This window comes from Ceratotherium simum, chromosome 21, assembly GCF_057802395.1.
Source record: "Ceratotherium simum simum isolate JZ-2026a chromosome 21, ASM5780239v1, whole genome shotgun sequence".
NCBI lineage: Eukaryota > Metazoa > Chordata > Mammalia > Perissodactyla > Rhinocerotidae > Ceratotherium > Ceratotherium simum.
Genome location: NC_141920.1, coordinates 16,655,838 through 16,679,905, shown reverse-complemented (window position 1 = coordinate 16,679,905; position 24,068 = coordinate 16,655,838). Strand labels below are relative to the sequence as shown.

The following is a 24,068-nucleotide window of genomic DNA, read 5'->3' as shown; positions in this document are numbered from 1 at the left end:
ACATGTAAAGCTGGTGAGTAACAAAATCCTTTAATAACAAAATTGTTTTTCTGGAAAAAAATCTTTTTAACCAAATGTTTACCCTCTTACCTAATAATTAGGGATACGGTGACCTAATAAGATACTAGTTACTGCCTTCAGGGATTACTAACTTTCCTGTGTTTGTGATGGGTAGTTTAGAGAGCCAGTTGACTCCCCTATGTGTCTCCAAGCAGTTTCTAGTTTATGTTGTCTGCTGTATCCTTAAGGGCCAAAAGACAATGGGGTCTAATTGAAAAAAGAACTCGTAAGTCAAGCCCTGGGTTTGTTTCTCTGCTTCACCTCTTACTGAGTAACTGTGGGCAAGTCACTAACTTCTCTAAGCCTCAGTTTGATCTGTAAAAGGGGGAAAATAATCACTACCTTAGAGGGGTGTAGACAATGTCTGTTCATTGCTTGGTACATGTAGCTATTTCTAATAGTAGCTAATATTCTAATAGCTAATGAGGATATCAGCATCCTGTGGCTTGAGTCACCAAGCAGTAATCAGGACACCACTGCCTGAGTGGGCTGTCTGATTTGGGCTCCTAGGTAACAGAATGGATAGACCAACACAAAAGGAGTAAGGAGACAAACAGCAGCTCCCATTAATAAACATAAGTATGGTATCTGCCATCCATCTGCAGAGATCAAATGCATGACTCACATTATTTAATACTCACTTTAGCTTGAATGTATCAAAAGAAAAACACAATCAAGCAAGGACTTGTAATGGACAAAAAAGCTGTCCTGGCTTGAGTTATGGTTTGGTCCAGAACATCTAAAGCGCTGATAACCAGGTCCATGGCCATTCTTTGGCAGTATCTTTGAATGTCAAGAGAAAGTTTTATTTCCCAACCCACTAAGAACCGTGCAAGACCAACCTAGAAAGTAAACAACCAGCAGGGGCCTACAAGCGTTCTCCCAGCTGTAACTAAGTAAAAGTGGTGGCCACTGCTGTTACCTTTAATGAATTCCTAGAGCATACTGCTAACCTCAAAGCCAGGACTCTCAATCTGCAATCGTGGAGGACAGAGAGCCCTGTTCATGGTGATGAAACACCAGGTGACTCATCTGGAATGAGACAGCACCGTGAGGTCTGATGATTCAGAATCCTCCCCTGCTTTGAGGTATGATCCTGGGCTTACTCAAAAGGCTGACATTATTTATGCATGTGTGTAATACAGCACACGTGTGTATAATTCACTTAACTTCTAGCAATAGGCCAACTTAACTCATTCTTAGGGTACAACCAAGCACAGTAAGGACAGTGCCCCCTAATTTTTAAAGGAAATATATTATTTCAAATTAATATCAAAGTTATCATCATGATAAAAATACTTTATTGGACTTTGTTACACTTATTTTACAGTTTAGTATTGCTTTTATTTAGAATTACATAAGATGGGGGATGGCGCACTGGGATGTTTTTGACGTGTAGAATCTTGGAAGGTGTAAATCTGGCTGGCCCTATTAAGGAAAATGCGGTGTTGGCTTAACTCTGGCAAAGCAAAGGGCTAAACCACCCCTATCAGCCCCTCAAATCCCTTGCAACTTTATCTCTATACCCTGACATAAAGCACTGGTTTAAAAGATGGTGGTTCCAACAATTCATATCAAGCCCTGCTTCCCTCCCCTCCACCTCCACCTACACTGAGCCTGTCCCCTCCATGTTCCATCTGTTTCATTCTGTTAAGAACACCTCAGATCTAGCCTCCATCAGATTTTGGCTGAACACCTCTGACCTTCAAATACTGTCCACTCTTACTTTAAGCCCCTATCGAGATTAGCAGCTACAACCAGAGTGCTTAAAATGGGTTAAAAGCACTTTCCAAAGTAACTTTACTCTCTAAACAATCTTATGTACGAGGTACTATCTTTTGTTCAAACAAAGAAAACACTGAGGCTCAGACAGCTAGTCGTTTGCCCAAGGTAATAAGCAGAGTATGTACTCAATAAATATTAGCTGACCAGGTTGGCTGATAGAAAAAGGCTCTCAGCCTTGCTTAGGGACCATCTCCATCATTCTTCTAGCACAATATGTTCCTTTTTCTCTTTCTCCCCTAAATAAATGGAACCACCATCCTCCCACGTGATTCAACCAGCATCACTCAGGAATCCACCTCTCCTCCATAACTAATCAATTTGCCAATTTTAAGTTTTTAATTACTAAGTAGCTCTCAGCTGTCAATTTCTCCCCATCTTCACTTTTACTTCTTTGTATCAAATCTTATATGGACTGCCCCTGGTCTCATCTTTCTAAACCATTCTCTATATATCAGCCACAGTGAATGAAGACACCATTTTTCATGTCACCGAATACATTCCCTGCTGCCCTCCATGTAAGGTCCAAACTCTTTAGTGTGGTTTACAAAGCCCTTCATAACCTAGTCCCTGCCCACTTCTCCCCATTCTAGCCTGAATGAGTTTTTTTTTTTTTAACCTCCCTGCCTCTAACATACAGTTTTGTCCACCCTTCAGCAATACCATCCCACTTCCCCATTTCTCTCTCAGCTAACTCCTAACATTTCTTAGCTTAGACATCACTTTTCCCAGGAAGCCTACGACGACACCCCTACCCGACCCCAGGCACCTCTCCTTTGACTGCTCTGCAATTCCTAAATCACAGCACTAATTATACCAACTGTACCACCTGCTGGCTCATTTGCACCCTCCTTAAGTCTAAGATGGCAAAGCCAGTGCCTGTCATGTTTAAAGTTCTATCCCAGAACCTGACAGGGCCTGGTACAGAACAGACACTCAGGAAATCTTTGTTGAAAGAACAAACCGTTCTACCTCCTTGCGTGCTACCTCTCCTGAAAGTTTCCTGACAGAGCCTGCCTTCTCTCTCATCTACCCAAGTGTCTTACCCAGAGAAGATATTTAGTACAACTTTTGAATGAGTTCAAGACTTTACTCACCAGTCAGACCTCAAGTTTTAGAAGGAATAGGAGCATTCTGCTAGATGCTTGATAAACCTGACTGCCCATATAAGTCTAACAAATATAGGATGGCTGCTAACTCATAAAAGCTGTTAAAGAAAGGGCCTTAAAAGCTTAAGTCTTTCTGTTTTAATCAAATAGTGCAAATATAATAAATTCACATGCATTTTACTTTTACATACTCATAACAAGATAATGACATAGCCTAAAGGTGCACTGTTTTCCCAAGTGAATCTTCATTTTAACCAAACCTACAAAGTAGTTATGGAAATTAACCTTTCTGGCAAAGCCACAGACTCGAATCAAGCAGCATCAATGTTGTACTATAAAAAAAGTAAATGAAAAAACTCATGATGTAGAAGCAGTAGCTATATCAGCAACCCCTGTTCTGAGGAAAGACCCACACACATACTCCTTCCCCCACGTACTACGACGCTACACCTCTTAAGAGGCTAAGGACTCAATAGCGTTTGTATCACACAAATAAGACTTTCACAGAGGAAAACCGTCATAGAAATGCATCACCGTTATCATTACTTTTGCTTTTTAAGGATACCGCAATAGAAATATATTAACAGTTGCCTCAAATATCCAACATTTTTCTACCTTACATTTTAAATCAGAGTTGCAGGAACCTACAGGTCTTAATACAGAACTCTCTTCACAGCACAGCTGTCGTTCACTTTAAAATGCAAAAATGTTTCCTTTGTGCTATATCCTTACAAATAAACATAATATATATATAAATGACAAGTTCAGATCCTGCATTAAGCATTATTCAATCTTGCCCTCTGATATAAACCTGAATATGGCGACATCTGCAAAGCATTCACTTAATATTTTAGTTGAAGCAAAAGGGATATGGACTTTCAGCAAGATCCATGAAGGAGACCTTCATGGATTTCAGCAGTGTCCTGGGCACACCAAGCGAGGTTTAGCTGAAGTCTCGACTGGTGAGGACGAGTGGAGCCACAAGGGTCCAGACGTAGAGGAGGAGACAGACCCAGCTGGAGCTGATCTTGACCCATACAGCTGGCCACTTGCTGGTCATGCTCTGGAACTTTGCGTCAGGGCTAAGAAAACAGGAAAAGCAGATAAAGGAGCTTGATATCAGCATCTAGCAGCCCCCTAGCGAAGCCAAGAAATTCCCCAGTGAAACCTGGCTGACACTACTCCCTAGTAAAATTCTAGAAGGGACCTGAGGAAACTGCCATTTTAACTTTTATGAGCAGGGGACTCTGCCTCTCAAATGGCTTTTATCTTCTTGCCAGCTTGAAGAACCCTGTCTACTCTATTCCTCAGGCAAAGTTCTTCAAGAACATTTGGCTATTCTAGATAACGGCAAAAGTCTAGATTGAAACGGCCTCCCTGCAACTTGCCTTCCTTACCACACCGTTACTTTGATCAGAACACCGCATACAGCCATCTCTAGGCCAGACAAAAACTAGAATAAAGACAGGTCAGGGCCGGCCCCGTGGCTTAGCGGTTAAGTGCGTGAGCTCAGCTGCCGGCGGCCCGGGTTTGGATCCCAGGTGCGCACCAAGGCACCACTCCTCCGGCCATGCTGAGGCCGCGTCCCACATACAGCAACTAGAACGATGTGCAGCTATGACAGACAACTATGTACTGGGGCTTTGGGGGAAAAATAAATAAATAACATCTTTAAAAAAAAAAAAAAAAAAGACAGGTCAGATCGCTTTATGTCATGGTTTTCTCTCTCAAGTAACTCAAGTCTGAAAGAGCTCCCCATGATTTGCACTGCAAGAATTCCAACTGGATTTTAAATGTAAGAGGAGAAAAAGTCAAAAGTATTTCAGAAAAGTCAGCACTGAACACAACTTCACCACGTGGGTAAGAAAAGGGGACTGTGAGTTCAAGACAAGGGATGGGGATTTTACAGGCAGCCCAAGGGGGCCACGTGGTCTTCCATCAGTTTTGTCTGTGCCTCCCACCTGTACCAGTTGGTCAGGGTCATCATGATGTACAAGGAAGCCAAGCAGAGCATGAGGTGGAAGACGGAGTAGCTGTACTGCACTCCCTCTGTCTCGTTGTCCACAGCCCGCCGAGGCCGCCCATCTTCTTCCTCGCCGGCACCACTGGTGGTAGTATCACGGAGGATCACACTGTCACTTCCTGACAGGGTCAGCTTACTTACTTGACTGTTGTTAGAATTGCGGATGCTGGAAAGCCATCAGAAAGAAGACAAATCAGAAAAGGACCATGAAGACGGACTGCTGCCATTGGCCCATACACACGAAGGTTACTTCTGAACTGCTCCTACTGTGGGGACTGAAGGCCTTCCCAAGGACCCTGCTTAAAGTTCCGAACTGCTGCCTGTTATCACAAGACAGACAACACTCCCTCCTCAGCTGCTACTTGATGCTTTAACTGCTTAGGAGTTTCCCAAAACACACTATACTCTCCATGTCTGCTTCCATGACTTCACAAGTGCCTCTTCTATGCATGGAATGTACCACCCATCAACCTTCTCCCAGCTAACTTACTCATTCTTCAATCGTCTATTTGCCATGTCCTCTAAAAAGCCTTCCCTGACATCACCTCATCACTAGACTGGGTTAAATTTCCACAGTTCCACATGCCTCCCTCTGCCATAGCACTTCTCATTCTTGTCTTTCTTGCTATTCAAAGAACCCCTTAACAACAATGACCTTAATCATCTATGCATTTCTAGCACATGGCACATGCTCACTAAAAGTCTGTTAAATGACTGAATAAAAAAGTACATAGAAATAAAAGACAAAAACCACATGATCATCTCAACAAACAAAAACGATTTTTGACAAAAATCTAATGCCTTTTCATGATAACAACACTCAAACTAGGAATAGAGGAGAACTTCCTCAACTTGATAAAAGGCATCTATGAAAAACCCAGCGCTAACATCATACTTAACAGTGAAATACTAAAAGCTTTACCCCTAAGATCAGAACAAGACAAGTATTCCACTGTCACAATTTCTATTCGATATTGCACTGGAGGTTCAAGCCAGAGCAATTAGACAAGAAAAAAAATCCAGATTGGAAAAGAAGTAAAATGATCTCTATCTGTAGATGACTTGACCCTGTATATAGAAAAGCTTAAGAAATACACACACTTGGGCCGGCCCCATGGCTTAGCGGTTAAGTGCGCGCACTCCGCTGCTGGGCAGCCCGGGTTCGGATCGCCGGCGCGCACCAACGCACCGCTTCTCCGGCCATGCTGAGGCCACGTCCCACATACAGCAACTAGAAAGATGTGCAACTATGACATACAACTATCTACTGGGGCTTTGGGGGAAAAATAAACAAATAAATAAAATTTTTTTAAAAATTAAAAAAAAAAAAAGAAATACACATACACTATCAGAATCAATAAATGAACTTGCAGGATACCAGATCAATATACAAAAATCAATTCTATTTCCATACACTAGCAATGAACAACCTAAAAGTTAAATTAAGAAAACAATCTCATTTACAATACCGTCAAAAAGAATAAAATATTTAGAAATTTAACAAAAGAAGTTTAAGACTTGTACAGTAACAACTATAAACCACTGCAGGAAGTTAGAGAGGAGCTAAATGAGACATCTCATGTTCATGGACTGGATGCCTTAACGTTGTTGGGATGGTAATACTCTCCAAGTTGATGTGTCAAGTCAAAGCAATCCCTATCAAAACCCCGATTACCGTTTTTTGGAGAAACTGACAACCTAAATTTACACGGAAATGCAGGGACTCAAAACAGCCAAAACAATCTTGAAAAAAGAACAAATTTGGGTGACTCACAGTTCCCAATTTTAAAACTTAGCACAAAGATACAGTAATCAAAACGGTGTGGTACTGGCATAAGGACAGACATACAGATCAATGAAATAGAATTACAAGTACAGAAATAAATCATTACATTCAAGGTCAGTTGATTTTTGACAAGGATACCAGGACAATTCAATGGAGAAAGAAGTCTTTTCAACAAATGGTGCTGGGACAACTGGATATCCACATACAACAGAATGAAGTTGGACTCCTTACCGCAAACCATATTCAAAAATAATAAAAAGACAAGGGGCCAGCCCGGTGGGGTAGAGGTTACGTTCGCGCGCTCACTTTGGCGGCCCAGGCTTTGCGGGTTCAGATCCCGGGCATGGACCTACACACCACTCAGCAAGCCATGCTGTGGTGGCATCCCATATACAAAATAGAGGAAGATGGGCACAGATGTTAGCTCAGGGCTAATCTTCCTCAGCAAAAAGAGGAAGATTGCTAACAGATGTTAGCTCAGGGCCAATCTTCCTCACCAAAAAAAATATATATAAAAATAATAAAAAGACACATAACCCAATATAAAAATAGGCAAAAGAGGGCTGGCCTGGTGACATAGTGGTTAAGTTCACACACTCTGCTTTGGCAGCCTGGGGTTCAGATCCTGGGTGCAGACCCACGCACTGCTTATGAAGCCACGCTGTGGCAGCGTCCCACATATAAAGTAGAGGAAGATGGGCACAGATGTCAGCCCAGGGCCAATCTTCCTCGGCAAAAAGAGGAGGATTGGCGGCGGATGTTAGCTCAGGGCTAATCTTCTTCACCAAAAAAAAGGCAAAAGATTGGGACTGTAACACGATATAGCCACTTTGGGAAACACTCTGGCAGTTCCTCAAAGAGGCAGACATAGAGGTATCATATAATCCGGCAATTCTTCTCCTAGGAATATCTCCAAGAGAACTGAAAATGTACACCCACACAAAAAACTTGTACACAAATATCCATAGCAGCATTATTCACAAGAGCCCCAGTGGAAACAACCCACATGTCCATCAACTGATGAATGGAGAAACAAAACGTGGTATATTCACACAATGGAATATTATTTCCAACAAGAGAAAGGAATGAAGTACTGACAGATGCTATGACATGGATAAACCTAGAAAACATTATGCAAAGTGAAAGAAGCCAGTCACAAAAGACCATATATTGTATGATTCCATGTATATGAAATGTTCAAATAAGCAAGTCTACAGAAACAGAAAGGAGATTAGTGTCTGCCAAGGAGCTTGAGCGAGGGGGAATGAGGAGAGACTGTTAATGAGTATGACGTTTCTTTCTGGGTAAATGAAATGTTCTAAAATTGATTGTGGTGATAGTTGCACAACCCTGTGAATATACTAAAATACTACAAATTGTACATTTTTAAAAGGGTGAATTTTATGATATGTGAATTATACCTCAAAAAGAAAAAAGTTAGGCCAAAAGCAAAACAAACAAAAACAGTCATAGACAATACAAAAACAAATGAGCATAGCTGTGTTCTAATAAAACTTTATTTACAAAAATAGGCAGCCAGCCTAAGGGCTGTAGTTTGCCAACCTCTATTTTAAGCAATCATAAAAAAAAAACAGGTAAATCTACATATAATGTTGTGGAAAGCTGTCCAAATTATAATGACAAATTCCTATTTTAGAATAGCATGTGTATTTATATAGTATGTTCCTAATTTATTTTTAAAAATTATATATCAATATAAGTAAAATTATGCATGTAACTATAAAGTCATGTATAATTATACACAAAATTACATCTATCTATATAGATACAGCTAGAGCAATAGACAGAGAGTAAGTACAAGCAAAGGAAAAAAGCTTGAAGTAAGACGTAACAAAGTGTTAACCACGGAAGAAGTAAATTTGGAGAGAGGATACTTTCATTTCCTACTTTATACGTTTCTCACTTGTGTTATTAGTTTATATAAATATATACTTGCCCATTTCTATTATTTCATATTTTTAAATTATTAAAGCAATGTATGCTATTATATGGTAAATATCAATACAAATCAATAGAAGGATGAATGCAAACTACTAACACAGGCTATATCTGGGGTCTTGCATTAACTAGAGACTTTAACATTAGATGTATATAATTCTGTAGTTGTTCAAATATCATTTACAATGCTCAGGAAATAAAGATTTAAAAAAAAAATAAGCCAACCAATTTTCAGAGCCACTATTCCAGCTAATCTGGGGTCAGGTGAAGATATTATCCTCCTACACAGAAGAGAAGGTATCTGTAATGTTGGGAAGAATTACTTGACGAGAGGATTTAACTGAACTTGAAGAAACATATATAGCTGGGTTGGGGCCCGACCTGGTGGCGCAAGCGGTTAAGTGCGCGCGCTCCGCTGCCGCGGCCCGGGGTTCGCCAGTTCGGATCTCGGGCGCACACAGACGCACTGCTTGGCAAGCCATGCTGTGGCAGCGTCCCACATAAAGTAGAGGAAGATGGGCACGGATGTTAGCCCAGGGCCAGTCTTCCTCAGCAAAAAGCGGAGGATTGGCAGATGTTAGCTCAGGGCCCATCTTCCTCACCAAAAAAAAAAAAAAAAAAAGAAATGGTAACTATATAGGCAAGTCAAGGACTTTCAATAAAGAGAGTTAAATTGGTTTTTTTTTTATTCTTCACACTGCTTTTTGAAAGCAAAACAGTTTCTTCACTCTAATATTAACTTTCATGAGAATCTTGTCCTAAGTACTTTCTAACTTACCTAGAATACAAAAGGCAGAGAACGAAGACTATCAGCCCAATAAAATTGTCTGTATCCAGAAAATGCCCACTCTTTGATGGTGGAGTAGAGGTAGGGACCGGAGCAGTTGAATTTCCAGGAGCCAAGGTTGGTGCAGTCATGCGTGTAATGATGCTCCACAGGGTAGGGTTGCAGGAACGATCTGAAAATGGGAAACTTTTTATTATCCTTGGTTATAACTCATCTTGTTCCAAGAAAGGATTTGAGGGGTGTGCTTACAAATCATTCAGCCATGACATAAAACATAGGAATGCTATACTTCAAAGAACCTGAAACTTGGCAGTTACTGACATATTTCTGTTACAACCAATGACTTAGTTTTAGAAAAAAAGAAAACAACAACAAAGTGTTTGTCAAATTTCATAAATGTCAATCTTGATTTTACTGGTTTTGAAGTTTAACTGGCAAGTCATTTTGGTTCTATAGTTGTGCAAAGGCTAAGCACAAGGAGTTTACCCCTAGTTTAGTTTTTAGTTACATAGGAATACAATAAAAATAAGTTGAATCATCATTGGAGGGTCTGCAACAATTGTGTTCCCTTAAAAGGAGTCCACAGGGGCCAGCCCAGTGGCACAAGCGGTTAAGTGCGTGCGCTCCGCTGCCGCGGCCCGGGGTTCGCCGGTTCGGATCCCGGGCGCACACTGACGCACCACTTGTCAAGCCATGCTGTGGCGGCATCCCATATAAAGTGGAGGAAGATGGGCATGGATGTTAGCCCAGGGCCAGTCTTCCTCAGCAAAGAGAGGAGGATTGGCAGATGTTAGCTCAGGGCTGATCTTCCTCACAAAAAAAAATAAAGGAGTCCACAGAATACCCTATTGAGAAGTAATCCTATAATAACTACAGAAAGAGACTTCCTAGGGCTATTTCTTCTAGAGGCTATAACACCAAAGCAAAATTAAAGTAAAACAATTCTACAAAAGGTCAAAACAATGTAGCCTTGTCCAGCTCTTAACTAGTTTGACTTAGTCCAGGGAAAAGCCTAGACTAGACTATCAGAAAGACTGTGGTCCTTCAGGCTGTCAGCTATGAATAGCTATGAATAGACATGGGGAATAAAACTCAAAAGGTAAATATCTACATACAGTGAACACTGTACATTTAAGTGACGTTTTTGTTTGTTCACTTATATCACATTTGCTCTAGCTCTAGTTTTTGCACCCGTCAAAGGAGTAATTTCCTACTTTCTTTTCATCAAATGAATGTGCTATCAACATTCCCTTACCAGGTTCATTGCACATGGCGGACCACGTGAGGTACATGGTGTAGAGGGTGATGACGGAAGACTGCAGGAGGCCAGAACGAGGCTGGTGTTCCTATGGAATCAAAAGGAAAACAATACCACAGGAATTGCAAGGCTGACTTGCTAAAAAGCAGTATACTTCCCTAGGGCCCACAGAATTGTTATTAACTGAGAACCTTCTGATTCTGCTTGACTGTTGAAAGATGACAAGGAACCTTTCAGTCTGACCTAGCTTGCACAAGAACCAAGAAAGAAGAAGCATGTACTACGGTTCTCGAGGCATTTCATAATCCTGGAAATTCCTGTGTATCACACAAAGGCTTTAACTTACTAGTCCCTGGGTGTAGTGGAGTCTAAGCTCAGCTCTGCCACTACCTAGGTGACCCATCATCTCTCTGGAACGTTGGTTTTCTCACTTTTGGTTTTTGTGTGTGTGTGTGTCTGTGTGTGTGAGGAAGACTGGCCCTGAGCTAAAATCTGTTGCCAACCTTCCTCTATTTTGTATGCAGGACACCTCCACAGTATGGCTTGATGGGCGGTGTGTAGGTCCACACCTGAGATCCGAACCTGTGAACTCCAGGCCACCAAAGCACAGCACACGAACTTAACCACTACACCCCCAGGCCAGTCCCCAGTTTTCTCACTTTCAAAAGGAGGGATGATGTCTAGATGTTCTATTCATATTTCATATCTAAAACTGTATGAATTTTTAAAAGCTTAAAACTCAAGAGCATGAGTTTTGTTTTTAAATACTAAAGTCAATTATTTTTTCTAGTTTAATTCCCCTAAATATCTTGGCTAATGATTCATAAGAATCATGCTCATGATGTAAACAATTTTCTAAGAACTATAAATTCTTAAGTTACCTACGGGTTTTTTTTCATAGGGAAATTATTCACTTAATTATGATACAGGCACTCAATGGCACATTTTATTGTTACTAAGTTATAATTACGAAGACTTTATCATAATATGGAAAAATGTTTAAGTCGATAAACTTGGATATAAATTCACATAAAATACCTAGGTTTCAAACTCAGGATTAAATAAAAATCTGTCACAGGAGGAAGCAAAAAACCACCATACCTGAATTTTTGGATGGATTGATATAACAGAAACCACAACACAAAGGATGAGATTAATACTGATGAAGAACTTGTTTTCTGTGCAGCCATCTGGTCTGGTGTAATATGTATAGAGCAGCCCAACAAAGACGATTGACAAGATATAGAAGATGCTTGTGAAAGACAGTAAAGCTGGAAAAAGGGAAACTGATATGAATGCCCACAATTATAACAAACTTTTATAATGAAGAGCAATTTTCTTCTACTCCATATAAAAATAAAGAGGCATTATTTCATTTTTAAGATGGTCAATAATTTACAGCAAAATAATAGAGGCCCCAAGGTTGAAGTTTCAGATTGTGTTAGAGTTGGCTCAACGTGAAATTCCAAAATCCACCATGCAACTGAATTCACTTCCTAGATTACCTAACTTGATTTCACGGGTTGGAAAACCACACATATGATCATTCCAGCTAGGGTAAACTCTAACCACATGCTAAATAATGTGCATTATAAGCTTTTATTAGGAACTTAGAAGGCTCCTGGGCCCTCAAAATAGCCCAGTTCACAGGAGGCTAAATGCCAGGGATAGTGCTGGTGGAAAACAGAATAGACAGGCATCTTTTTATGGCAGTTTTTCCCCTGTAGCAGCTGGCTAAAAAAAACCATTTCCTATCACAAATAATGAGACCACATCATCGTGAGAAAGCGGCTCATTTGCTATTTTCAAATATTTAAAGTAATGCTCCTTTCTATTTACATGGATAATCAACAATTAGCTATGTAACTCTGAAAAACAGAAAACATCAAACAGAGCATGTAACATACTCAGACCAACTGTAGCATGTTGAGCTCAATGAACTTGTGTTTATTTTTTTTTATTTTTTTGCGAGGAAGATCAGCCCTGAGCTAACATCTGTCAATCCTGCTCTTTTTGCTGAGGAAGAATGGCCCTGGGCTAACACCCATGCCCATCTTCCTCCACTTTATATGGGACGCCGCCACAACATGGCTTGACAAGTGGTGCATCAGTGCGTGCCCAGGATCCGAACCAGCAAACCCCGGGGCCGCCGCAGCGGAGCACACGCACATAACCTCTTGTGCCACCCGGCCAGCCCAATTTGTGTTTAATTCAAAGAACAGTCTTGTTTGAGAAAACTAGTTTCTACTTATCTCAACTTCAATGGATTTTGCATATGTAAAATTAAATTACATATACTGTATATTAAGTTACTAGCACAGTTCTTAATGTTTTTCCATCTGAATATACAAGATTTCTCTACTTTTAGCTACTCCAAAGTATGGCCAATCTGCAATTCATTCATTATTAAATTCGTCTAGAGCTGAGGAATCCAAAATGAATTACATAAAACAGAAGCAAATAGGTAAAAAATAAAATTGTATTAGTCAGAAAGAAGTAAAGGACAAGTTTCAGGATTCTCAACCCATAACGATAAAGACAATTTTTTAAATCTTTTGCTGAAATAAATAATCATTACAAACAATTTAAGTGACTAACAATACGGCAACGGTCAAATAAATTATAGTATGCCAAGCCATGGAACACCATGGAATTGCACAGAATGAAATACCATGCAACTGTTAAATGAATAAGACATACCTATATTCACTGGCATGGAAGGATATTAATCATAGAGTAACTGAAAAGAGCAAATCATAGAAGAATACATAGTACGAACCTATTTATATTTAAATACAAAACCATATATGTATATGTGTATAAATAAAGGTCCAGTGATAGTGGTCACATCTGGAGAGGAAAGTGGGTTGCAGGTGGGTGGAGATTTGCATGTTTTATTCTTTATAAAGTTCTATCATTTGTGTTTATGGTGAACATAGTATTATTTTACATTTTTTTTATCATTTAAAAAGAAGCAAGCTAAATAAATAAGATGAAAAGAAAACTGGGCAATTTGATAATATGTACTAAAAGCATTTAAAATATCCATACTCTGACCCTTCTACTTCTGGGAATTTATTCTAACGAAATCATGAGAAATGTGCACAAAGATATATTAGGTATTTATTGCTGTACTGTAGCCAAACATATTCACAAGCTATTTCTTAGTTTTATAAAAGTCAGACTATAAACTATTTGAATGTATTATACATTTAAAAAATAAATAAAACACAAATATATTACACACATTTTTCAATCACTTTTTTTCTGTACATAGAAAACACATGTACATACAGAAAAAAAGGCTGGAAGAATACAGACTAATACGTTAACAGTAAGTAATAACCACTGGAGAGCTGGATTACGGGGGAATTTCTCTTCTTTTGTGATTTTTGGTTTTTTAAGTTCTCGACACAGAGCATCTATTACTTTTATGGGGAGGAGGGGCAAGGAATCTCAACAACTATTATTCTTTAAAATGAGGTATGGCTATGTCTAATAAGTAGTGGGCTCCAAAGTCCCTCCCCATAATTACAGGCTATAAATCCTACTCCCAACCTAGAAATTTCAAACGCCCTTTTTCTACCAGAGAGCTTTTATAAGAGGTGTGGGGTAAGACTCTGAATAAAGCAGTAAGGACTGTTCACCCCCATCTGCCTGAGGTATGTGAGCAGAGGTTCCATATGTAGATGTTCCATCTGAGGCCCCTGTCCACGGAAACAAGGTAATCAAAACCAGGACTATGCCACTAAATACAACATATTTTCCCTATCTGAACACATGTAGTTACATTACAAATATCAAAATAAATGAACTGGGAGAATCCAATGACTTATATTATCTGTGCTACTCTACTCCCTTCTAGTAACATATATAATTCAGAATTGACTCAACTAGGAAATTGTAGTTTTTAAAAAATCAGCTCTACACTGGGAGTTTATACCTTTAAATCAGTGTAGATTTTTATCGCACTCCCTGTTTAATGTAGCATAATGCAATATGGCTCTCACTGGTGTGTTTAGATACCTACCAGCATACCACAACCTTGGGTTTCCTTCTTCCATTCGATTTACCCAGGATTCATTCCAAGAGTGAGCAAAGTCTACCAACAGCACGAGCTGGATGAGGATAAAGAAGAAGGCCCCTACCATGCCAATAACAAACCAGGCTACAAACCAAAAGAACAAAGTTGTTATTTACCATAGGAGTAATATTTCAGAATGTTACTGTCCAACATCCTAAAAAGATTTCAGTTCAAGTAAGAGAGAGGTGGTAAGGACATATTCTGTCTCCAGCAGTACAGCAAGATTATTTCAATTCCAAACTCAAAGGCTTTCTCTGAGAAGTATTCTGTTGGGTTTCAGACCTTTTAAAACTTGTTCTAGCTTGTGCCAAGACGAGCCTAGGATCTGACATTCCAAATGGTACTATAAAGCCTTTTCCTTTACTTTACAGGGGGAAAAAAATCACAGTGGAAATTCACAGATGTCACTTGATGCCATGTTAGGAAAGCAGGTTAAGACAGAGATAGTGGAGCACATGAGTTACAAGTCCTTATGTTGACAAGCTCTCCAATTAACTCAGTATTGCCAAATGAGAAGGTAAACTATTAAAATACTGGCAAATGATTAACATATGGTTCCAGAACAGCTGAGAAGTGGGCTGAATGCCTCCTGGCTTTACTCAATCAACGTCTTAATATTAGTACCAAATCATATAACTGGGCACCACCTCATTTAATTGCCAGTTTTGCAAAATCAGTAATGAAAAATGTAGCTTTAGTTCAATAATTTGTAGAGACTGTATATATTATAATTAACCCCCTTAATAGTGAGCCATACCTGTAGTGAAATGGCCCCCAGGGATATAGAAAGATCCAACCATGATACCAACAATGGCTGCAATTTTGAAGAACCAAAACCTATTAAAATATAAAAGTGCATTTATGAAATGCTAATTTTTATCCTTACACTGAGAAAAATGAATTTCTGAAATGCAAAAATAAAGCTTTAGTAGCCTCCAACCTGATTGTCTGGGCTTATTTCCTCATTTGACATGAACCTACTTCACACAATATTTCACACAATTTAAGGAGAAATATTAGCACAGAGAACAAACCATTCACATTCATAACTTCAGAGTTTCCCTACTTTTAGAACTTAAAAATAGGAATTTTTCTAGAATTCTGGAGAGTTCTAAACTAATAATGCTAGCTAAACATAGGGCAATTAACTATTAGATCTGGGGGAAAAGGTATCACCTAATCCTTCCTTTATAACACAGGACTTAAGTGCCTTGCCCACAATCACACAGTTCACCACTGGCAAAGCCAGGACCAAACCTGGCTTTCAGTCCATGATCTTACAGCCTGTCTTGTATGGCAGAGTGGAAAGAATCAGGCTTTGGAGCCAGACTAACCTGAGTTTCTTTTTTTTTTTTTTTTTTTTGTGAGGAGGATCAGCCCTGAGCTAACATCTGCCAATCCTCCTCTTTTTACTGAGGAAGACTGGCCCTGGGCTAACATCCATGCCCATTTTCCTCCACTTTATATGGGACGCCGCCACAGTATGGCTTCACAAGCGGTGCGTCAGTGCTAGCCCAGGATCCGAACCGGCGAACCCTCGGCCGCGGCAGTGGAGCACACGCACCGCTTGCACCACAGGGCTGGCCCCCCAACCTGAGTTTCAATCCTAGCTCCAACCCTCACTGGCCGAGACATCTCAGACAATTTATTTAACCTCTCTGAAATGCAGTTATTGCATCTGTACAGAGGGGAATATAATACATATAAAGTTTACAAAACTCCCTTCGGTCTTCAAACGAGAATTAGAAAAATATGTAAAAGGGGGTCAAGAATGGGAAGCAACAGAATATGTAAGTCAGTGGCCCAAATGTATTCACTGTGTATATTACTGTATACTGTTTAGATATATCAGGTATACGACTATCTTTTAACAATAAAAGGGAAAAAAAATGTGTGTATAGTGCCCAGCACAGTGCTTGAACTGCTTCTCAGCTGTTCAATAAAAATCTAGGAACTTCAAGCAAAGGTATTAACAAAAAAAAGACAAGACTCTCCTCATCCCCTCCACATCGTCCAAGCTATAGGACTCCAACTGAAAATGACACTGAAACAACCTCATATGTATAATAGGTCAGAAATACCCCTGGCCCGCTGATTTACATACTCTACTGCTTCCACCAAATGGCAACATGAACTGCTGAAGGGGAGGATTCACACCATAACATATCAAGTTAACAATAACAAATAGATCTTACATACCCATTGTGTACTGCTGCTCTGGGATCTTTACTTGTTTTCACTTTTAACATGAGCAGAAAGAAGACAAAAAAAAAGATGGCCAAGGCAAAGGTGATCCGATACACAGCTTTATAACCGACCAGCACATCACAATCTTTATCTGTCATTATATCAGCCACCTTGATTTTAAATCCCCCTTCACAGAATCCAGGAATCTGAAAAAATAATTTCAGTGCTACAGGAAGAGCCACATGTAAACAGAGATTCTATCCCACCACAGGAAAAGCTGAATTTATAAAACTGACTACTTCAACAACTCCAAGGCTGTCCTGTGGGATTTTTCTCTTTGCCTTCCAATTCACTTAAAACCTTGTCACCAAAAAGCATAAACAACTTGCATTTTTTTTTTATAATTTTATTTATTTATTTATTTTCCCCCCAAAGCCCCAGTAGATAGTTGCATGTCATAGCTGCACATCCTTCTAGTTGCTGCCCGTGGGACACGGCCTCAGCATGGCTGGAGAAGCGGTGCGTCGGCGTGCGTCCGGGATCCGGAACCCGGGCCGCCAGTAGCGGAGCGCGCACACCTAACCGCTAAGCCACGGGGCTGGCCCAACAACTTACATTTTGAAAATAAAAGTGAAACGCTTTCTTCTTTGTTCTTTTCTGCTGATGAGGTTGTTTCCCATTTTCCCATGAATTTTCATGCTACAATTCACTCCTTCCAAAGGTGAAGGGCTAGTCTAGTTGTAAATGTTTTAAATCTTAAACATACAGGGAAAGAAAACGTTTTAGGGCCACTCTGTTTTCTCTCAGTTGTTAGACTAGAGCTGAAGATATTCATTCTGACTACCTTTATTTCTGGAAAAGGACTAATACCTTCCTATTCTGTGTCTTGACTCTACCCAAAAGTAATTTAAAAACCCAACAATTACAATGAACTTGACTGAGTTTCATAACAGTGAAGAAATAAGTAAGAACATTAATTACAACTAAAATTTTGCAAAATACAAAAATAATAAAAATAACCAGTACATTTTAAGGGTATTGTTACTTCTACTTACCTTCTTCAGCTGATTTTCCATGCCGCCCCACAGCATGATACAGGAGACAAGAGTGCCCAGGAGGAGAATGAAAGCATAGATGAGGCGAGTCACAGTGGAATTCTTAGTGTTGGGACAGCAACTACACAGCAAACATGACGCACCACCGCAAAGGCACGGAACCTGTAACAACCACATCATGGCCATTTGAGACCTCCTTCAGTGGACTCCTTCAAGACATGGGTGTCGCAGAACAGCAGATGAGGCAAACCAGGCTTCAACAGTTTTAACTGAGAGCATTACAGCTGGAGGAAGTGGTTAAAAGCAGGGGCTCTGGAGTCAATATTATTTCTGCCACTTTATCTCAGCAAGTTACATAATCTAAGCCAATTTCTCCATCTGTAAAATAGACTCGAACAGAATTTTCCTCCCTCAGACATTGCTGTACTAAATGAGCACTCAACACAGCACCTAAAATATAATAAAAGCCCAATAAATTGGTTATATCCATAGAGAACATATTTTATTTAAAAACAATATACCTTGATATTGAGAAAAATACAAACCTAACTCCACTTGCTGTTTACTGAGAATCCTAGTTAACAAATCTGATATTACAGCATAAAGCAACATTACATGGAAACCCTTATAAATAATGATAGCAAGAGCCATTTAGCTCCACTGAGAGTAACCTGGAGATTCCTCAAAAAGTTAAACATAGAATTACCATATGACCCAGCCATTCCACTCCTAAACATACACCCAAAGAACTGAAACAGGATTAAAACAAAAGCTTGTACATGAATGTTCAAAGTGGCACTATTTACAATTGCAGAAAGGCAGAAACAACACAAATGTTTATCAACTGATGAATGGATAAGTAAAATGTAGCATAGCCACACCATGAAATATTATTCAGCCATAAAAATGAAGTACTGGTACATGGTACAACATAGGTGAACCTCGAAAACATCACGCTAAGTCAAAGAAGCCAGACACAAAAGGGCACATATCATGTGATTTCATTTATATGAAATATCCAGGACAGGTAAATACAGAGACAGAAAGCAGATTACTGGTTTCCAGAGGATGGAGGGAGAGGAGTGAGGAGTAAGTGCTTAAACGGGTATCCTGTTTCCCTCTGAGGTGATGAAAATGTTCTGGAACTAGATAGGTGTGATGACAGCACAACACTGTGAACATACTAAATGCCACTGAATTATATACTTTAAAATGGTTAATTTTATGTTACGTGAATTTTACCTCAATTTAAAAAGAAAAGAGTAACTTGGATCTTTGGTCAGCCAAAATCTCCCAATGAGCATTCCAGATGAGAGAGGATATAATTTGAGTTGTTCTTATATATGCTTGATTAGGAAACTGCTTGAACTGCTTTGACAGGTCACATTATCAAGTCACATTACAAGGAGAGACTAATTCAGAATTATCAGCCAAAGCAGCAAATGTAAACAACTGGGGATTCTGGTCATATAGTACAGTAACAATCTTTACTTAAGTAACAATCCTTACTTTTCATAGATGGTATCTTGTGTGGACTTTACCATGGTTTTGTGTGCTTTGGAGGAAGCTGCTAAGCTTCTTAAAAGCCCAGATTTCTCAGCTATAAAAATGAGCATAACACCAGCTACCCAAACAGAGTTACTGTGTGAAGAATGAGACAGTGTCAGGAACAGACAGCACCTAGCAGCATGCCTGACATTAACAGGGGCTCGGCATATCATGGCAGCCATTAACATTTGTAATTGCAACCGGCATGGGATATTGACCACCCAGCCTCAGTCTCCAATTCTTAACTACAATCTGGGCCAAAAGACCATAATAAAAGTCTGTATCTGGCTACAGACAGAAATACAGATATTTTATAGCCAAAAACAATGACAATAATTGCTTCAGGTTTATTCTGTCTGCACTCTCTCACTCTTGACTTCCTTAGCTATTTTTTTCTTCTGTCCAACTAAATAATCTCATAATAATTCCCTACTGTTTGCTATGAATTGAACTGTGTCCCCCCGCCTAAAATTCATGTTGACGTCCTAATCCCCATATCTCAGAATGTGACTTTATTTGGAAATAGGGTCATCACAGATTTAATTAGTTAAAATGATGTTATACTGGAGAAGAGTGGGCACCCAATCCAATATGACAGGTGTCATAAAAAGGAGAAATTTGGATACAGACACGCAACACAGGGAGTACACCATGTTAAGATGAAGGCAGAGATCCACAAGCTAAGGAACACCAAAGATTGCTAGCAAACCACCAGGAGCTAGGGAAGAGGCTGGAACAGATTCTCCCGCACCACCCTCAGAAGGAATGAACCCTGCTGACACCTTAATCTCTGACTTCTAGCCTTCAGAACTGTGAAACTATAAATTTCTGTTGTTTCCGGTATTTTGTTATCCAGCCCTAGCAAACTAATACACCTACTCACTTGTCTATAACTGTCATGAGAATGTAAATATCTTGAGGGGGGGCACCCAGTGTTCTATCTCTTGCACCTTTACACAGTAGGTACTTGATCTGTGGAACAAACCTATCTTACTATATGTTATGTCACTTCCCTACCTCAGTAAATGACAACTCTATTCTTACTCTTGCTCAGGCCAAAAACCTTGTAGTCATCTTGAGCCTTTTCTTCCAAAACCCTCATCCAATCTGTCAGCACATCAGCTCTACTCTCAAAGTATATCCAGAAATCTGACCACTTTCATAGCATCCTTAGCTATCACGGTGGTCCAAGCCACTACTATCATCTCTCACCTGGATTAAACGCAGTAGCTCCTGGCTCACTGCTGTAGTGACCCATTCAGAACCCAGAATTGGTATAAAGATTATTTTAAGATGAAGACATTTGAGATTCAACAGATACAGGAAAAAAGGCGTTCTTGGAGCTTTCCTCATGTGACTAAAAGCAGCAACGTCTAGGATATGAGGCTGCCACAAATTCTCTCTCCAGGGGAGTTTTATGGCCATGAAGAAGACAAAAAGACCTCTGCACCTACATAAACAAGCATTATCACAAGCTTTCTTATCTGCTGTTTGTTCTCCTAAAAACCCATTTGTCTTTCCTAAAGAAACCTATTTGTTCTTCCTATAGAAGCCCTTTTCTCCCCTCTCCTTTCCCCCATCAAGTTAGATATATAATAAGCCCTATATTCTACCCACCCCTTTGAGTTATTCATCACTGAGCACTGCCATGTGTATGTGTGTTGCCTGTGTACATAAACTCTTTTTTTCTCTTGCTAATCTGTCTTTTGTCAGTTTAATTTGCAGGCCCCCAACTCCTAACCCCACAGAGGGTGGAAGAAAAGTTTCTTCTCCCCTACATTGCTTCACCCTTTCTTTTCTACCATCTGTTCTCCACACAGCAACCTTGTGTAAACACAAGCCAGATCATACGATTCCTCTTTTCTGTAAGGGATCCCCGTATCACTTAAGAGTAAAAGCCAAAGTACAAGACCATACAATGTGTTATCTACACGATTTGGCTCCCTGCTACCTTTCTGACTTCATTTCCTATTATTCTTCCCCTCACTCATTTCATTCATTGGTACACTGAACTCCTTGCTGTTCCTATGGAACAAAAGGGATTCATAAAATATAAAAGCGATTTATAGAAAGAAATACTTTGATGCTTCAATTCAGATCTTAGCTTTACATCAAAGCCAAAGTGTGTTTCAGGTTATTAGGATAGGAAAGACATATTTGTTTCTAATTACAAATTCATCCCTTAATAACGAGCTTCTTAACTGTATTTTTTCTAAATCTATTTTATAAATAGTGAGTTTGACCCCCTAGTGGATGGCAAAAATCAACTGACTAGGATTTCTTTTTTAATGTGATAGAAAAACTGTAAAGCAGATGGTAAAGGTAAGAATTATTTCATAACACTTGAGTGTATTAAATCAACTATGTAAACGTATTTCTTACTTTGGGTCAAGGTCAAAAAAATCGGAAAGCCACTGCTCTCAAGGAACCCGTAAATGACCAAATGCCCTTTTGGTTTAAGAGCAACAACCTTAAAGGATGGAAAATACATTCTGTCCCTAAGATATAGTAGCGGAATGAGCTGAGATGCCGTCTTTGGTCAATTAAATCAGCTGGGGAACGAGAAGACAAGAAAATGATTTCAAGGAATCATGCTCCTCTGGAGCGAGTATACGAGGGAACTCAACATATTCTCCTCTATAGATCCTAAAATCTCCTTTTTAAAACATGGCGTTTACAATCTACAAAGTGATTCAACCCAGTTATTCACTTTATCCTCACAACAGCTATCGAGGCGAGGAATACTGGGTTGATTATCCCCATCCTACGGGAAGCCAGAGATAAGTGACTTGTACAAGGGTTCAAAACGTTCAGACCATGGCTTTCAATTCTGAATAATAATGCACAAGGCCGCCTTTCCCGGGCATCAGAACTGCAGACGGGCCTCGCTTAAAATTCCAGCTCTGCCACATACTCTGCAGCTTTGGCAAATCCCGTGCTATGGAGTAAAAATATTATTTAAGCCACCCAAAATTAAATGACGCCACCCTAGGAAGGTGCTTCGAAATGAACCGGAGCCCCCGTCGGGAGCTCACTCCTCGGTGCTCCGCCCGCTGCCAAGGAATTCCAAGGCCGGAAGGCTGGCGGGGGCGGGGCAATCGAAACTGTAAACAATGGCGGCCGCTCCTGCGTTTCTCAACAAACCCGGAAGGCGAGCCGCCTGATCCCGACGGGGGGACATCGCGGACTTCGGCCTGGGCCCCCGGACACCCTCTGCAGCCCAGGGGCGGCCTCACCCGTCCCCGGGCCTCTGGAGCCGAGGCCGAGTGGGTCTGCGCTTCGGGCTCCTTATCGCCCTCCCCCAAACCACAGGTCCGACGGAGACACCACAGCCCGAGCTCACCCAGCTGGCGAAGGAGAAGACGCCCAGCACAGCCCCCATGGTGACGCTGCGATGGACGCGGCCGGTCCCGAGGCTTCCAGCCGGGTGGTATCTGCCAGTTGAGGCGTCTCCTCAGAAACGCCAGAGTTTCTCAGGCCGGAAACGCGTCATCGCGTGTCCCCAGCTGTCATTGGTAGAAGGGGAAGGCGGAGCTAAACCAGTCCCGGGCCGAGGGGGAAGGCGGGGCTAAATCAGCGCTGAGCTGAGGGAGGAGGCGGGGCTAAACCAGCCCGGGGCAGAGGAGAAGGCGGGGCTAAACCAGCCAGGGCTGAGGGGAAGGCGGGGCTAAGCCAGCCAGGGCTGAGGGCGGAGGCGGGGCTAACCCAGCCAGGGCTGAGGGCGGAGGCGGGGCTAACCGGCCCGTGGCTGCGGAAACTGTGAAAGCTTTGTTCCTTCACCTCATTTATATTCACTGGGAGCCCATTATGTGTCAAGATCTGGGGTACAGAAGTGTACAAGAATTTATGGCCTAGTTAAGAAGAGACTGACAACAAACAGAAATGCACCATAACATATTGTGATGAGTACCATGAAAAAGTAGTTTTGAGGGAGTATTCTGTCAATAACAGTGTATTCAATGCCTACTCTGAAAGGGGAAAGTAATTTCCTTGGGGGGTAGTCCTGGGAGGCCTTTCTGAGGAATTTATATTTAATCTGAGAACTGAAGGGTGAGTCCAAGTTCATCAGGAAAAGACGGGCATTGTTTCCTATGTGGATTCAAATAATCCATAATCAATCTATAAATCAAAATCAGGATGAGTTTATTATATGAGCCAGTTTTAAGGACTATAGACCAAAGTGACCTTAACCAAGGAAGGAAGCTCCTCAAAGAAGCAAGATGTACTGAATGGTTATAGATGGTATCAGAACAAGGAACATGCATCACATATGACAGGAATATCCCTTTGACTACAGTCACTAGATGCTTTGCTGACACAGCAGGTCAGTGGTCATGGGATGAGCACAGTAGGTCAGTAATTAATCCTTGGTCTCTGGGAAGAAATGCTTATCTATAAAGAAATGCTGATATAGGGAGAGGCAACATCCC

At 40.6% G+C, this 24,068-nt stretch overlaps 1 protein-coding gene across 1 annotated transcript; it reads right to left on the bottom strand.

Moving 5' to 3' along the window:
- Window positions 1–1,344: 1,344 nt before the first annotated feature.
- Window positions 1,345–23,133, bottom strand: SERINC3 (serine incorporator 3). Its single transcript, XM_004430370.3, has 10 exons — window positions 22,982–23,133; window positions 18,091–18,252; window positions 17,048–17,241; window positions 15,606–15,685; window positions 14,795–14,932; window positions 11,866–12,035; window positions 10,762–10,852; window positions 9,498–9,678; window positions 4,913–5,140; window positions 1,345–4,033 (listed from the first exon to the last, which is right to left on the bottom strand). The coding sequence occupies exons 1-10, from the start codon at window positions 23,018–23,020 to the stop codon at window positions 3,895–3,897; spliced, it is 1,422 nt and encodes a 473-aa protein (XP_004430427.1). The 5' UTR covers window positions 23,021–23,133; the 3' UTR covers window positions 1,345–3,894.
- Between the last annotated feature and the right edge of the window lie 935 nt (window positions 23,134–24,068).